A 16,253-nucleotide genomic window follows, 5' to 3' on the forward strand; every position below is an offset into this window, starting at 1 on the left:
CTTTCGGCTCCAGAATTCAACCTCAAGAATGGGAAGTAAAAATACAAAGACATGTGATGAAGGATTATTTGTATTTTCTGAGATTGTGAGGCTTGTTAACAACTTCAACTATTATGGTGATGGGTTAAGTTATAATGTGCATCACTGATTTACTCTGCCCCCTGTACTGGTTTAATTACAACTCCTAACTTGTTCATTATTCCAGTATTTGTAGAAAGCTGAGGGCCAGCTTGGCTGGTGGTTTATAGGTTTAAGTACAAATAAATACCCACTTTATCTTTAAAATACATACACACATACATAGAAACAAAAAGAACAGAAGGTCTCAAATCATTGATGTAAGGTTCTACTAATCAAGCTGGAAAAAGAAGAGTAAAACCAAAGTAAGTAGAATGTATAATAGAGAACAGAAATTAATAAAATGGGAAATAGACAAACAAAAGAGAACATTAAGACAAAAGCTGTTTCTTTGGAGAAAAAACCCGAGTTACAAAGATGAAGAAAAAGGAAAAAAAAAAATCACAAAAACCAGGAATCAAAGTGGGGTTCTCACTACAGATCATATATAAGACTATATTTATGAACAACTTTATGTCAAAAGTTTGACAGCATAAATAAACAAATTTCACGAAGAACTTTTTATCAAACTTGAAACAAAATGAAACAGAAATTTTCAAGAGTGCTTCATCTTTCAAGGAAATTGAATTCAGGAGGAGGGATCAAGATGGCAAAGTAAGAAGATCCTGAGCTCACTTCCTCCTATGGACATACCAAAATCTACAACTATGTAAAGAACAACTATCTTTGAAAACAAACTGAAGACTACCAGAACATGTCATACACAACTAAGGAAAAAAAGAAAAAGCCACATTAATATGGGTGGGAGGGGGTGAAGACATTATCTAATTAGTACCCACACCTCCTGCACAATGATCCCCTGCAGGAGGGTATCAAACATACAGGCCCTCCAAGAGAAACAAGGAGTCCAAGCCCCACATCTGGATCCCCAGTTAAGAGACTGGGAGCTAGAGAGCATTATGCTAAGCACGGGAAAGATGAGTGCCCATAATATCTGGCTTTGAAAACCAGTGGACTTATGTGTGGGAGACCCAGAAGGCAATAGGAAACCTATGTTCCATGCTTTAGGGCAGGTGCATAACCTCATTCATCCCAAGTTCCAGAGCAGAGGCAGCAGTTGGAAAAGCACCTGGGTGCTGAAAAGAGATTCACTGACCAATTTCAGGACATGTGCCAGAGGGGCAGGGATCTGTTAGAACATTCTCCAGAGACAGGTGTGTTCCCAGACACCTTTTTCTTCTTCTTCTTTTTTTTTCATTTCCCTTCTACCTAGCTGGTCCAGCCTGGCAGGAGCCATTTCTGACACTCTACCTACTGTGCTAACACCAATCACCTGGCCCCAGCCTTTCTCTGCAGATTGTGCCAGCCCAGCCCAGCACCCCTCCAAAGCAGCTCCCACCCTGCCACACCTGGGGGTGGAGGCAGCTGTACTGGAGCCCTGGCCTCCCACTATTCCCATCCCCAGCAAGCAACCTCCACCCCAGGGGAAAAGAGCCAAATACTAGGGCACCCGCAATAGTCACACCTGGAGGTCACAGCCAGCCACAGTGGAAGCCTATTCCACCCACACACATGGCCACAGTTGCTGCAGCAGGACTTCACAGCCAGCTACACAAGGAGCCAACTCTGACACAAGCATGCCCATAGTGGTTATGGCTTGTACTCTCAGCCAGACAGACCAAGGACCAGCCCCACTCACCAGGACATCCAGAGTCGACATGGGTAGCCCTCACAAAAAGCTGCACAACTGCCCTGCACACCAGGGAGTTCACACCAAGTGCAACCCAGCTATAAAAGAAGGGTACGTGCAGCCCACACAGGAGAGCCCTCTAAGGCACCTGGCTCAAGAATGAGGAGGTGGGAGAGGGGTTGCACAACTGGGCCTGACAGGACACTTTCTGCATAAAGCCAATCTTTCAAAACTGAAAGATATAATTGATTTACCTAATACACAGAAACAAACACAAACAGGCACAAGAAAGAGACAGAGGAATATGCTCAAGACAAGAGAACAAGACAAAACCTCAGAAAAAGAACTAAAGAAAAGAGAGAGAAGCAATACACCTGATAAAGGTTCAAATTAATTTTCATAAGATGTTCACCAAACTCGGGAGAATGGATGAACACACTGAGAACTTCAACAAAGACAAACAACATATAAAAAGAATCAATCAGAGCCCAAGAAAAACTGAAATGAAAAAACACACTAGAAGAAAATACCAGTGGATGAGATGATGCACAAGAATGGATCAGAAACCTGGATGACAGAATAATGGAAACTACCCAACTGGAACAGCAAAAGGAAAAAAGAATCAAACACAATGAGGATAGCTTAAGGGACCTCTGGGGCAACATTCTCAGCAACAACATGTGGGAAGCAGAGAAACATTTGCATAATGGGTACCAGAAGAAGAGAGACATAAAGGGGTCAAAGACCTATCTGAAGAAATATTGACAGAAATTTCCCTGACGTGGTGAAGGAAACAGACATCCCATGCCAGGAAGCACAGAGTCTCAAATAAGATGAACCTAAAGAGACCCACACCAAGACACATAATAATCAGTGTCAACAGTTAAAGGCAAAATCTTTAAGGTAGCAACAGAAAAGCAACTACTTATGTATAAGGGGACCCTCAAAAAACTATCAGCTGATTTTTCAGATTTCACAGGCCAGAAGGAAGCAGTACAATATATTCAAAGTGTTGAAAGGAAAACATTTAAAACAAGAATATTCTACCTGACAAAGTTATCATTCAGAATTGAACAACAGATCAGAGCTTCTCAGATAAGCAAAAGCTAATGGAGTTCATTAACATCAAACCAGCCTTACAAGAAACCTTTAGGAAACTTCTTTACATGAAAAAAGAAAAGGCCATAACTAGAAATAAGAAAATTGTGAAAAAAAATAAAATGTAACTGGTAAAGGTAAACACATAGTAAAGATAAATGATCAACCAGAGTGAGTTATGAAGACTGAAAGACAAAAGTAGTAAAATCATCTAGACCCACAATAATTAAAGGATACACAACATATTAATATGTAAAATATAATATCAACAACATAAAATGTGGTAAGGGTGGTTAAACTATGGTGCTTTTAACTTGAACTTAAATGACCATCAACTTAAAACAGAATGAACCTCATGTTATATATAAATCACAAAACTAAATCCTATAAATAACGGATACACAAAAAAGGAATACAAACATAACACAAAGGAAAGTCACCAAATCACAAAGAAAGAGAGCAAGAGAAGGAACAGAGAAGAACAGCAAAAACAAACAGAAAACAACTGACAAAACAGCAGTAAGTACCTATCTATCAATAACTACATTAAATTAAATGAACCAAATGCTCCAAAGAAAAGGCATAAGGTGTATAAATGGGTTAAAAAAAAAAAAAAGAAAAAAAAGAAACATAAAAAACAAGACCCATCTATAAGCTGCCTACACGAGACTCACTTCAGATATAAAGACATACACAGACTGAAAGTGAAGAGATGGAAAAAGATAGCCCATGCAAATAGAAGTAAAAAGAAAGCTGGAGTAATACTTATATCAGACAAAAACACAGTAACACACAGACTGTAACTGAAGACAAAGAATGGCATTACAAAAGATAAAAGGATCAACCAAACCAAAGAATATAACACCTATAAACATCTATGCACCCAACACAGGGGCACCTAACATATAAAGCAATATTAACAGACATAAAGGTGAGAATTGACAGTAAATGAAATAATAGCAGTGACATTGGTGGATAGATCATCCAGACAGAAAATCAACAAGGAAACAGTGGTTTTAAACGACACGTTACACCAGGTGGACTTAATAGATATACAGAGCATTCCATCCCCAAACAGCAGACTACACATTCTTTTCAAGTGTACAGGGAATACTCTCCCAAGAGATCACATGTTAGGCCACAAAACAAGTCTCAATAAATTTAAGAAGAACTAAATAATATCAAGCATTTTTTCTGACCACACAGTATGAAACTAGAAATCACTTGCAAGAAAAAAAATGGGGAAAAAAACAAACAAACAAACAAAAAACACATGAAGGCCAAACAACATTCTACTTAATAACCAATGGGCTAATAAAAAAATCAAAGGGGAAATTTAAAAAATACCTTAAGACAGGGGCGCCTGAGTGGCTCAGTCAGTTAAGCATCTGACTTCGGTCAGATTATGATCTCATGGTTCATGAGTTCGAGCCCCGCATCGGGCTCTGTGCTGACAGCTCAGAGCCTGGAGCCTGCTTTGGATTCTGTGTGTGTCTCTCTCTCTGCTCTCCCCCACTCATTCTCTGTCTCTCTCTTTCAAAAATAAATTAAAAACATTAAAAAAAAATGTTTTTAAACACCTTAAGACAAATGAAAATGGAAACACAATGGTCCACAACCTGCAGGATGCAGACAACACAGTTCTAAGAGGAAAGCTTATAGCAATACAGGCCAATCTCAAGAAACAAGAAAAATCTGAAATAAACTTACACCTAAAAGAACTAGAAAAAGAACAAACTAATACTAATGTTGTAGAAGAAAGGAAATAAAGATCATAGAGGATATTAATTAAATACAGAGCTGGTTGTTTGAAAACATAAACAAAATCAACAAATCATTACGCAGACTTACAAGAAAAAAACAAAGAGGGCCCAAATAAATAAAATCAGAAATGAGAGAGAAGTTACAATGAACACCACAGAAATATAAAGGATTATAAGAAAAATCCTGCAATTATAGGCTAACAAATAGGAAAAACCAGAAGACATAGGTAAATTACAAACATACAATCTTCCAAGATTGAATCAAGAATAGAAAATCTGATCAAACCTATAACTAGTAATGAAGTTGAATCAGTAATCAAAAAACTCTCAATACACAAGAATCCAAGACCATGACATATCAGATAAAGGGTTAGTATCCAAAATCTATAAAGAACTTATCAAACTCAACACCCCAAAAAAAAATAATCCAGTGAAGAAATGAGCAAAAGACATGAATAGACACTTCTCCAAAGAAGACATCCAGATGACAACCAACACATGAAAAAATGTTCCTCATCACTCATCATCAGGGAAATACAAATTAAAACCACACTGAGATACCACCTCACACCTGTCAGAATGGCTAACATTAACAACTCAGGCAACAACAGACACTGGCCAGGATGCGGAGAAAGAGGATCTCCTTCGCACTGCTGGTGGGAATGCAAACTGGTGCGGCCAAGTATGGAGGTTCCTCAAAAAATTAAAACCAGAACTACCCAATGACCCAGAAATTGCACTACTAGGTATGTATCCAAGGGATACAGGTGTGCTGTTTCAAAGGGACACATGCACCCCAATGTTTATAGCAGAGCTATCAACAACATCAAAGCATGGAAAGAGCCCAAATGTCCATCGATGGATGAATGGATAAAGAAAATGTTGTGTGTGTATATATATATATATATATATATATACACACACACACACATACAATGGAGTATTACTCAGCAATCAAGAAGACTGAAATCTTGCCATTTGCAATTACATGGATGGAACTAGAGGATATTATGCTAAGCGAAATTAGTCAGAGAAAGACAAATATATCATATGACTTCACTCATGAGGAACTTAAGGTACAAAAAAGATGAACATAAGGGAAAGGAAGCAAAAATAATATAAAAACAGGGAGGGGGACAAAACGTAAGAGACTCTTAAATATGGAGAACAAACAGAGGATTTGCTGGAGGGGTTGTGGGTGGGGGGGATGGGCTAAATGGGTAAGGGGCATTAAGGAATCTACTCCTGAAATCACTGTTGCACTATATGCTAACTTGGATGTACATTAAAAAAATAAATAAATAATTTTTAAGAAGGCATCATACTCCCTGATCTCAAACTATGCTATAAAGCTATAATAATCAAAACAGTGTGATCTGGCACAAACCCAGACATATAGATCAACAGAATAGACTAGAGTCCAGGAAAAACCTTACACTTATGCAGTCGATTAATTTTCAACAAAGAAAATAAGAATATACAATGAGGAAGAGACAGTCTATTCAATAATTTGGTCCTGAGAAAACTGGAGAGCTACTTGCAAAACAACGAAACTAGACCACTTTCTTACACCACATACGAAATTAAATTAAACTAAAATGGGTTAAAGACTTAAATGTGAAACCATAAAACTCTTAGAAGAAAACATAGGCAGTAAGCTCCTGGACATCAGTGTTAGCAGTATTTTTCTGGATCTGCATCCTCAGGCAAGGACACCAAGAGCAAAAATAAATGGGACTACATGAAACTAAAAAACTTTTGCACAGTGAAGGAAAACATCAACAAAATGAGAGGCAACCTACTAAATGGAAGAAGACATTTGGAACTAATAAAACAATAAAGGGTTAATATCCAAAATATATAAAGAACTGATACAACTCAATAAAAAAAAATCCAATTAAAAAGTGGGTAGAGAACCTGAATAGACATTTCTCCAAAGACATACAGATGGCCAAGAGACACATGAAAAGATACTCGTTACTAATCTTCAGTAAATGCCAATCAAAACCACAATGAGATATCACCTCACACCTGTCAGAATGGTTAGTATCAAAAAGACCAGGAATAACAAGTGTCAGCAAAGATGCAGAGAAAAGGGAAACCTTGTGTACTGTTGGTGGGAATGCAAAATGGTGCAGCTTCAATGGGAAATAGTCTGGAGTTCCCCCAAAAAATTAAAAACAGAAATACCATACATTTCAACAATTTCACAGCTGCGAAGCAAACAAAATCACTAACTGGAAAAGATATAGGCACCGCCATGTTCACTGCAACATTATTTAAAATAGCCAAGATATGTAAACAACCTAAGTGTCCATTATCAAAACATGAATAAAGAATATGTGGTGGGGCACCTGGGTGGCTCAGTCAGTTAAGCGTCCAACATCGGCTCAGGTCATGATCTCACAGTTAATGGGTCCAAGCCCCGCATTGGGCTCTGTGCTGACACCTCAGAGCCTGGAGCCTGTTTCGGATTCTGTGTCTCCCTCTCTCTCTGCCCCTCCCCTGCTCATGCTCTGTCTCAAAAATAAACAAACATTACAAAAAATTTTTTTAAAAAGAATATGTGGTATAAATATATACAATGGAATATTACTCAGCCATAAAAAAAGAATTCTTGCTATTTCAAAACCTGTAACAACTTTGTATGGTGACAGATGGTAGCTAGACTTCTGATGGAGATCACTTACTAATATATATAAATGTTGAATCACTATGTACACCTGAAACTAATATTGTATGACAACTGTACTTCAATTTTAAAAACTGAATTCATTATCAAAGAAAACTACAAACCCAAATGATTTCACTGGTGAATTCTATCAACATTCAAGGAAGGAATAACACCATTCCTTTACAAATGTTTTGGTCTTTTTTCATAAGTAGAGGAAAAGAGAATACTTCTCAATCCATTTTATGAGGTCAGCAAAAGTCTAACACCAAAACCTGAAAACAAAACTACAAACAAGCCACAACACTGAAAATTTTATAACACACTTCGAAATAAATTTGAGACAACAAAAGCATATAAAAACCTATAGAGTATGACCAATGTGTTACTCATAACTATCTAGCTATCTCAATCCAAGCATGGTGTAACATCTGACAATGTATAATTCATACATTAACAAAAGAACATAGAGAAATTATGTGATCACCTCAGTAAATAGCAAAGAAAAGCATGTGATACTCATCAACTTAAAACAAAAATTCTTGACAAACCAAAACTAGAAGAGAACTTTTTAGATTCGAAGTACACTTAACCAGAAAATTAAATAGTAATAAACGATGTTAAAACCGTAGAAACAGAATAATAAAGTGTAATTATACAAACTAATATGGAGAAACTCCAAAATACATTTCTGAATAAATAAAAGAAGTTGTGGATATTTGTAATAGCTTGAAAACATTCACACATATATGTATGATTTTCTGTAGGAATACAGAACACATAGAAATAAGACTGAAATAAGACAAACACATAGAAATAAGACTGGTAGAAAACACATCAGTCTGATAACTTTTTTTATGTTTATTTATTTATTTTTGAGAGAGACACAGAGTGTGAGCGGGGAAAGGGCAGAGATAGAGGGAGACACACAATCCGAAGCAAGCTCCAGGCTGCGAGCCGTCAGCGCAGAGCCCTACATCGCGCTTGAACCCACCAAGCTTAACCGACTGAGCCACCCAGGCACCCCATAAATTCTTAACAAACACGTACTGATTTCAGAGATTCTTGTAGTTTGCATCCACTGGAACTAAGCGTGGTCTGAACTTCTCCGAAGTGGGTGTGTGTGTGTGCGCGCGCGTGTGTGTAAATACACGAGCGAATGGAGAAAGAAAAGGGGAATAGAGGGCTTCCCTCAGCTATACGCACCTACGATTCAGCCAGCTGAGGTCAATAAAGGAGAGGGACTCAGGCCACAAGATCCAAGGGAGTCCCAGGGCAAAGGAGCAAGGCACTGAAGGCGGAGATCCAAGAGGGGCGGGACGGCGTGGCCTCCGCTCCTCCCCGGACCAAGGCGGGCCCGAGACTGTGACCCACCTCTCCGGCGCTGTCCTCGTTGCAGCGCCGCGGGACGGCCATGCCGGGCCGCCTGCTGCGGGGCCTGTGGCAGCGATGGCGTCGTTACAAGTACCGCTTCGTTCCTTGGATTGCGCTGAACCTAAACCACAACCCGAGGTGAGAGGGCGAGGCCGGCAGACCAGGGACGTCTTCTTTCAGCCCCACGACGCCACCAGGGCCGCTGAACTGGAGGCATGTGGGCCCTAAGTGGGCGGAACCTCCGGCGAAAAGCGCTTTAAACGGCGGTCTCTGGTGGGCGGAGCCTCAGGCGACCCTGGGGCCCGAGGTGGGCGGGCCCGTAGCGAGCAGAACCTGAGGTGGGGCGGGGCCTGAAGTGGGCGAAGCCGAGGCTGGTGGAGTCGGAGGACAGCTGGGATACCGAAGACCGTGGGGAACCTTAGGAGGGTGGGACCTGAGGCCTACTCTCCCAGAGTACCCCGCGCTGTGAGGTCTGTGAGGCGGGCGTCCCTCACGGGCATTGCGGCTCGTGCTCTCCTTTAGAGGTCTTCGCTGACGGGCGTTTCTGTCCGGGCGAAAAATAGAAACTTTTGAAAAAGAGCAAAGTTTATACAGCGTGAGGGTGCATGGCCTTCTCTCCGCCAGGGCATACTTCAAAGTTCCTTAGAAAAGCCAAACTGAGGTTTATTTTCATAGCTCCATAGTTTATATGGTGAAAGCAGCCCGGCTTGGATGTGAGGATAACAACTTGCTGACGCAGAAAAACGAGCAAAATGTCACTAAAAACACGTCCGAATGTGGGGTTTAGAATAGTCCATGCCTGAAGAAAGGGATCTAGTTGAGTGGGTGGCGGTGGAGTCACTGTTAATTCCGGCTCTAGTAAGTGGCATGGTAGCCATCGTGAAGAAGCTCACGTAATGCTCACTTAAATAGGCAAAGCTAGCTCCACTGAAGGCCAGTTAATAACCGAAGAGCTTTTCCAAAGTTTGATTCCGCGGAAACGTGAATTCAGGGCCACCGTTGCTATAGAATTGTGAGGCGGAATGGCTTTCTTTTTGTCAAGAAGTAAAAAATAATACCATTATGCGAGTAAAAATGATGCAGCCATTAAAGAAGTAAGTATTCCCGGGAGAGAATGTGACAAAGCATATGTTAAATTTGTCTTTGTAATTAAATGCCTATAAAATATATGAGGATTCTTATGCGATATTCACATAATGGCCATGGATGTAGTGGGAAGAAGAACTAGTTCTGTTTGAGCTGTGGCTTTCCAGCTTAACAGCTTTAGGATCTTGGGCAAGCACCCCAACGTCAAGCCTCAGTTTCCCTGTCTGCAAAGATGAGATAATGAATGTAAGGACCCAACAGCATTTGGTACAGATAGACTTTTCACAGATAACCGGCTATTTGTAACTTGGGTAGGGATTGCCAGGAGTTAGCGAACTAGAACTATCCCCAAACAATTCTTTCTTGAACTTTTTAGTTTTATGCCCTTCAAACACATGAGAATAATCATCATTAAGCCCAGTAACTTAGAAGGCATGAAGGCATGAAGCCTGACTTTTATCACTTGAAGGGTAGTGAATGGAAACTTTTCCTGTTTTCAGGACCGTCCGATATGTTCCAGAGGAATCCAAAGACAAAGTTATCTCAGATGAAGATGTCCTAGGAACATTACTGAAAGTTTTCCAGGCTCTGTTCATTAATGATTTCAATAAGCAATCAGATATCTTGACTATGCTTCCAGAAACTGTTAAATCAAAATATCATGACCTACTGTCAGTTCAACATCCAAGGGTGAAACTGCTTGAATACAGACATCAACAGCAAAATATCTTTAAACCAGAAGAAATTCTTTATAAGACACTGGGTTTCAGTGTTGCCCGAGCAACTAGCTCATTGATTTCTGCTGGAAAAGGTGTCTTCGTTACCAGAGGATTGGTACCAAAAGGCGCGGTTGTAGCTATGTATCCTGGTAATGACACAATTAGTGCTTTGCCAAGAGTTTCCTATTTATCAGTTAATATAAAGTCCAACAAAATACTTACTCTTATAATCCTTTGAGTAAGGAGTTGAATTAGAAACTGAGATTTCCACACATTTGTAAATCCTGATTTCGAAAATAACTACAAATTATTTTATGTGCTAGAAAGCATCCTTGAGTATTTATTTGAATAAAAGCACTTTTCTTTTAAGAAAATTTTTGTAGTCAATGTTTAAATGTAGAATATAGTATGGCCTACTTTGATAAGATGAATTACTTAGAAAGCACTAGAGAATAAGTCAGTTGGCTTACATAATTGATAACTAAAGGTAAAAATAGTACGGGTTAAAACAGGTATGACAGTTTAAACCTGTAAATCAATAAATACCTTCCTGCCATTTCTACACTTTAAAAGTAAAGCAGCTTCTTTGCAAAAAGATCATTGACTAGAATGCTTAGTAGGGTATGTTATTTGTTAAACTAAGATTACATTATTTGTAAATGTTTAATTCAGACATGTTTTCAAAAAGTCATTCTGTTTTCTAATTTTACATCCCTAAGCAAAAGAGTTGGTTTCCTCCTACACAACTAACTCTGTAAAGGCTAAATAGAACAAGCTGGCAACAAATTAATACTAGAATAAATTTAATAGATTAGGATGCCAGTAACATAGGACACACTCAGTAAATACTAATTTTCTCCTTTCCTCTACTGCTAGCGAAAGGGGAAACAACCTGAATATCAGATTCATTTATTCCCATTTTGTCTACATTATTTAACTGGTTATTAACAAATACATTTCTTAAAAGACTTTTTTTTTTTTTTTTGAGAGAGAGAGAGGGCGCAAGTCAGTGAGGGGCAGAGAGAAACCAAGCTCATCTGAAGCAGGGCTCGAGCTCACCTGAGGCAAAGCAGGGCTCGAGTTGACCGATGTGGAACTCGAACTCACTACTGTGAGATCATGACCTGGGCTGAAGCTCGATGCTTAACCACTGAGCCACCCAGGAACCCAAAAGACTTTTTAATGGATGTCAAATAACACTCTACTTTAAAAAGCAAAAACAAAACAAAACAAAAAGCCCCTATAATTTTGTAAAGCTGAATCTCAAATGTGGTGTTCACATTTTAATTAATCAAAATAGTCACATTTTATTTGGCTATGTGAACAAGTTGATTCTCTGCTCCATTTACTTTTGGGCACTCTTTAAAGGGAAGAAGTAGCCAAAGAGAATGTGATAATCTAGACTGGAGTAAAATATTAGGAAAAGGTAGAGAAAATAAAATAGTTCATTTCATGTTATGTTTATTTTCCAGAGAGAGGTGCTTATCATGATGTTAATAATTTTTACATATTGCTATGTCCTTATCTTATAATAGGTACAGTATATCAGAAGTATGAGCCAATCTTTTTCCAATCCATTGGAAATCCATTTATTTTTAGATGCCTGGATGGGGTACTTATTGATGGAAATGACAAAGGAATATCAAAAGTCGTATACAGGTAAGTTAGTGCCCATGTTCAAACATAACGATAGGACACAGAGCCACAGGAAAATGACCATGACCCTGGCCTTTTCACTTTAAATAAAAATCTGTTTAGACAGCTGCTAAGTGGCAACTCAGCTGCCCTATTGACTAGACAAAACTTTTTTTTTAATTTTTTTTTTTTATTTATTTTTGAGACAGAGAAGGACAGAGCATGAATGGGGGAGGGTCAGAGAGAGGGAGACACAGAATCTGAAGCAGGCTCCAGGCTCCAAGCTGTCTGTCAGCACAGAGCCCGACCCGGGGCTCGAACTCAGGGACTGTGAGATCATGACCTGAGCCAAAATTGGACGCTTAACTGACTGAACCACCCAGGCATCCCAGACTAGACAAAACTTTTTAAGAGAAATTGGATTTGTTCAGTTCTAGGATTAATTTTGTACTTTTGGATTTTACTGTAAGACATAAAAGAACAATCTCTTACCTAATGCTTTCACCTGTTTCAGATCTTGCAATGGGAGGGATCAACTTGGTCCTTTAAAAATGAGTGACAGTACATGGCTAACATCAGAAATTTGTAATCCACTTGCTGTAGGACAGTATGTCAACAATTGTTCAAATGGTAAGTTGACATTATGGGTCTGTGAGACAAGATATAAATATAGCAGTAGTAATTTTCCTCCTTTGCTATATGACTGAGTGGCAGAGGCAGTTAAATTTAACATCTCAGCTTTTCAAAGCCTGTAAATAAATTGTAATGCTGAGAAGGCAGATATTAAAGAAGTTGGGGAAATAATGATATACATTAATTGGAATTCTTTAATTTACTATTTTTCTTCTGGTTTTTCAGTAAATATAGGTAACTGATAAATGCTCCTTTGATCATTATTATTTTAGCATTTTTTAATAGTTAAAAAAAGAGAGCATTAGAGATCATTTTGTCAGAGCCTCAGTAGAACCTTGTAGGTTAAACTAGACTGGTATCCCCTTTCTGTTGCTACTTTTGTGAATCACTTACCTTCTCTAGGGCTTGACTTCCCTAAAAATATAAGTTTGATCTCGCCTACATTTAGCATAGGTTTTGGTGTTAGGGAGATATGAACTTGAAACCTGACTTTTCTACGTAACCTTCAATCTTTCTGGGTCTCTGTTTTCTGATCTTCAAAAAGTAAATAATAAAACATACATAATCTAGTAATGCCTGGAAGGTAATAGTGATTATTAATTTGAAAATGTTATAATAATTTAGAAAACCATGCATCAAGTGTTAAAATTCAGTTCTGTTTTCCATGACCTTTTTTAAAACGGCTATTTCTAAAAATTATATACTTGTTCCTAGACAGAGCCGCTAATGTCTGTTACCAGGAATTTGATGTGCCTGCAGTTTTTCCTTTAGAGCTAAAACAGTATCTTCCAAACATTGCCTACAGCTGTGACAAACAAAGGTTAGTCTTTTCCTATCCCTTGTGTTCTGCTGTACTCAAAAAACATGTATATTCGAGGGTGCCTGGGTGGCTCAGTTGGTTGAGCATCTGGCTCTTGATCTCAGCTCAGGTCATGATCTCACGGTTTGTGGGTTCGAGCCCCACATAGGGCTCTGCACTGACAATGTGGACCTGCTTGGGATTCTCTCTCTCACCGCCCCCCACCCCTGCCTCTCTTGTGTGTCCTCTCTCAAAATAAATACATAAACTTAAAAAAAATTTTTTTAAATATATATATATTCCAAGAAAAAGCTAGACAGAACTTGGAATAATTTCTCTTAGGAAAAAATTATAACTTAAATTTTGATTTTCATCATACCTTAATGTATTAATGTAGGCTCATTTGAAGTTTAATATTTTTCATTAACTTAGCTCATTCTGCTTCTTATTACCCATTTTCGTTCTATGTAGTCCTTTATAAGTATCAACCTTAAAATTTTTTTCAAGTGATTCATTGTTACTTTTCTAGTTACAAAATCTTCAAATACATTTTTTAATCATTTTAAGCATTATGTTCTTCATCTCACTTGAGAACACCCAGTTGAAGAAAAAGGCTAAATTACACTATTCTTTCTTTTGCTCATTTCACTATTCCGTTTGGAAACTTAATGAAAAATGAAATATTCAGGGGCACCTGGGTGGCTCAGTCAGTTAAGTGCCTGACTTTTGGCTCACAGTTCATGGGTTTGGGCCCCGTGTTAGACTCTGTGCTGACAGCTCAGAGCGTGGAGCCTGCTTCGGATTCTGTGTCTACCTCTCTCCCTGCTCCTCCCCGACTCACACTGTCTCTCTCTCTTTCTCTCTCAAAAAAATAAACATTAAAAAAAAAGAGGAAATATTCAGAAAATACATATTATTAATGTAACATTTCTATTCAATAAGTGGAAAGTCTGGAAGTGTTCAAGTAACAATTTCTAAATGTAAGTAATTCTGTAGAGTTCTTTATCAACAGTGCTATAGGAAAATATAATCTTTATGTCATGTCACTGAGCTGCCAGGTGCTAGCAAACTTTATTTTTTATGGGCCCCATTAAATTGTCCTTTTAAGATGAAAGAGATTTAAAACTTAGACTGTTCTTTGGGGGCACCTGGGTGGCTCAGTTGGTTGAGCGTCCAACTTTCAGTTTCAGCTCAGGTCATGATCCCAGGGTTATGGAATCAAGCCCCTTGTTGGGCTTCACACTGAGTATAGAGCCTGCTTAAGATTCTCTCTCTCTCTCTCTCTCTCTCTCTCTCTCTCTCCCCCCCCTCCCCCCCTTCCCTTCTCCCCAACTCCTACTCTGTCTAAAAACACAACAAACTTTGACTATTCTCTGTACTTGATACATACTCTGTCTCTATGTGTGTGTATGTAACAGTTGGGGTTTTTTTTTAGCTATATGCTCTGGAGCATAATATCACTACTGTTCAACAAGTACAGGAAAAGTTAACTGAGTAGGAACATTGAAGGTTACTTATGTCTTACGGTGTTCATAAAAGTATTTTTTTAATCCCAATTAATTTTAAGTAATGTTTTCATCTTTGCAGAATACAAAGATACAAATTAATTTTAAAATGTTAAACCACAGGGGCAACTGGGTGGCTCAGTCGGTTAAGTGACAGTTAAGCGTCTGACGTCGGCTCAGGTCATGATCTCACAGTTTGTGGGTTCGAACCCAGCATTGGGCTCAATGCTGACACCTCAAAGCCTGGAGCCTGCTTTGGATTGTGTCTCCTTCTCTCTGCCTCCCCCCTGCTCATGCTCTGTCTCTCAAAAATAAATGTTAAAAAAAAATGTTTTTTTTAAACTTACTGATTTGTGGTCTCCATCAGGGATAAGAACTATTTCTTCATGGAAATCAAATAGCTAAGACAATAGTAAAAAATTTGAATAAAATTATGTCTATAACAGCTAAATTGGTTATATTAAAAATATGAGCTTGGATTTGTTAATACTTCTAACTTTTGTGTATTCTTTTTGTCCTCAGCCCACTTCGATGTGTCATTCTTGTAGCACTCAGGGACATCAAACAAGGAGAAGAGCTTTTTTCAAACTACTATACAATTGTCAGCTAACTATGAATTAGAAATTAGGTTTTCTATTCAGCTATTTATTCTGAATGTTTTTGTTAATTGTATCTCTGAGTTCCACCTATAGAACAAATATTTTGAGGCCTAATTGGAGTGGGAATTTTTTTTTTATTGATGTTAATGTGTTTATATTAAAAGCTATTTCCTTCATTACAATTTCAAATTTATAATGCAATTATAATTTTAATTGGTTTTCACCTAAAAACACAGTAGCTTATTAAATTAAAACCTACTGCCTGACATTAAAATTTCAATTTTTCTTTTATTTTGTATCTCTGTGGTTTATAAAATTTTAACCAAATCATCACCATTTCTTGCACTGTTGATGTGTACAAACTTCTTTAAAAACTCTATTTTTAGACCTACCCTATGACCCAGCAGTAGCATTGCTAGGAATTTACCCAAGGGATACAGGAGTACTGATGCATAGGGACACTTGTACCCCAATGTTTATAGCAGCACTCTCAATAATAGCCAAATTATGCAAAGAGCCTAAATGTCCATCAACTGATGAATGGATAAAGAAATTGTGGTTTATGTACACAATGGAGTACTACGTGGCAATGAGAAAGAATGA

General features: G+C 38.3%; 1 protein-coding gene and 1 long non-coding RNA gene across 10 annotated transcripts in view; one reads left to right on the forward strand and one right to left on the reverse strand.

Annotated features, from left to right (window-relative positions):
• The window catches only part of LOC113594399 (uncharacterized), a 71,157-nt gene extending 62,344 nt beyond the window's left edge, over positions 1-8,813 (reverse strand). For 3 of the 5 annotated variants that reach the window (XR_003414799.2, XR_003414801.2, XR_003414793.2), the window contains exon 1: positions 8,675-8,813. This is a non-coding gene — a long non-coding RNA (uncharacterized LOC113594399). Of the gene's footprint in view, positions 1-8,350; positions 8,443-8,506; positions 8,643-8,674 lie in introns of those variants that run through there. The other 2 variants (XR_003414794.2, XR_003414795.2) reach the window with 2 other exon arrangements.
• SETD9 (SET domain containing 9) lies at positions 8,678-15,941 on the forward strand. Of its 5 annotated transcripts, none has more exons than XM_015072551.3 (6): positions 8,678-8,812; positions 10,261-10,628; positions 12,015-12,138; positions 12,629-12,744; positions 13,462-13,567; positions 15,574-15,941. In XM_015072551.3, exons 1-6 carry the CDS (start codon positions 8,715-8,717, stop codon positions 15,659-15,661), a joined length of 900 nt encoding a protein of 299 aa, XP_014928037.3. In that variant the 5' UTR covers positions 8,678-8,714; the 3' UTR covers positions 15,662-15,941. The 5 variants fall into 5 exon arrangements, with proteins under 5 accessions (XP_014928037.3, XP_026897528.1, XP_053079134.1 ...); XM_027041727.2 differs by having other exon boundaries at positions 13,466-13,567; XM_053223159.1 differs by lacking the exon at positions 15,574-15,941 and adding an exon at positions 15,175-15,567.
• Positions 15,942-16,253: the final 312 nt, after the last annotated feature.

The sequence above is a fragment of the Acinonyx jubatus genome, chromosome A1 (assembly GCF_027475565.1).
Source record: "Acinonyx jubatus isolate Ajub_Pintada_27869175 chromosome A1, VMU_Ajub_asm_v1.0, whole genome shotgun sequence".
In the NCBI taxonomy this organism is placed as follows: domain Eukaryota; kingdom Metazoa; phylum Chordata; class Mammalia; order Carnivora; family Felidae; genus Acinonyx; species Acinonyx jubatus.

What these genes read in the sequence shown, in the direction of transcription:
- SETD9 (XM_015072551.3), top strand. Translation starts at nt 8,715, where the DNA reads ATGCCGGGCCGCCTGCTGCGGGGCCTGTGGCAGCGATGGCGTCGTTAC. An exon ending in AACCTAAACCACAACCCGAG is followed by an intron (nt 8,813 to 10,260) that starts GTGAGAGGGCGA and finishes TCCTGTTTTCAG; the next exon opens with GACCGTCCGATATGTTCCAG. An exon ending in GGTTGTAGCTATGTATCCTG is followed by an intron (nt 10,629 to 12,014) that starts GTAATGACACAA and finishes ATCTTATAATAG; the next exon opens with GTACAGTATATCAGAAGTAT.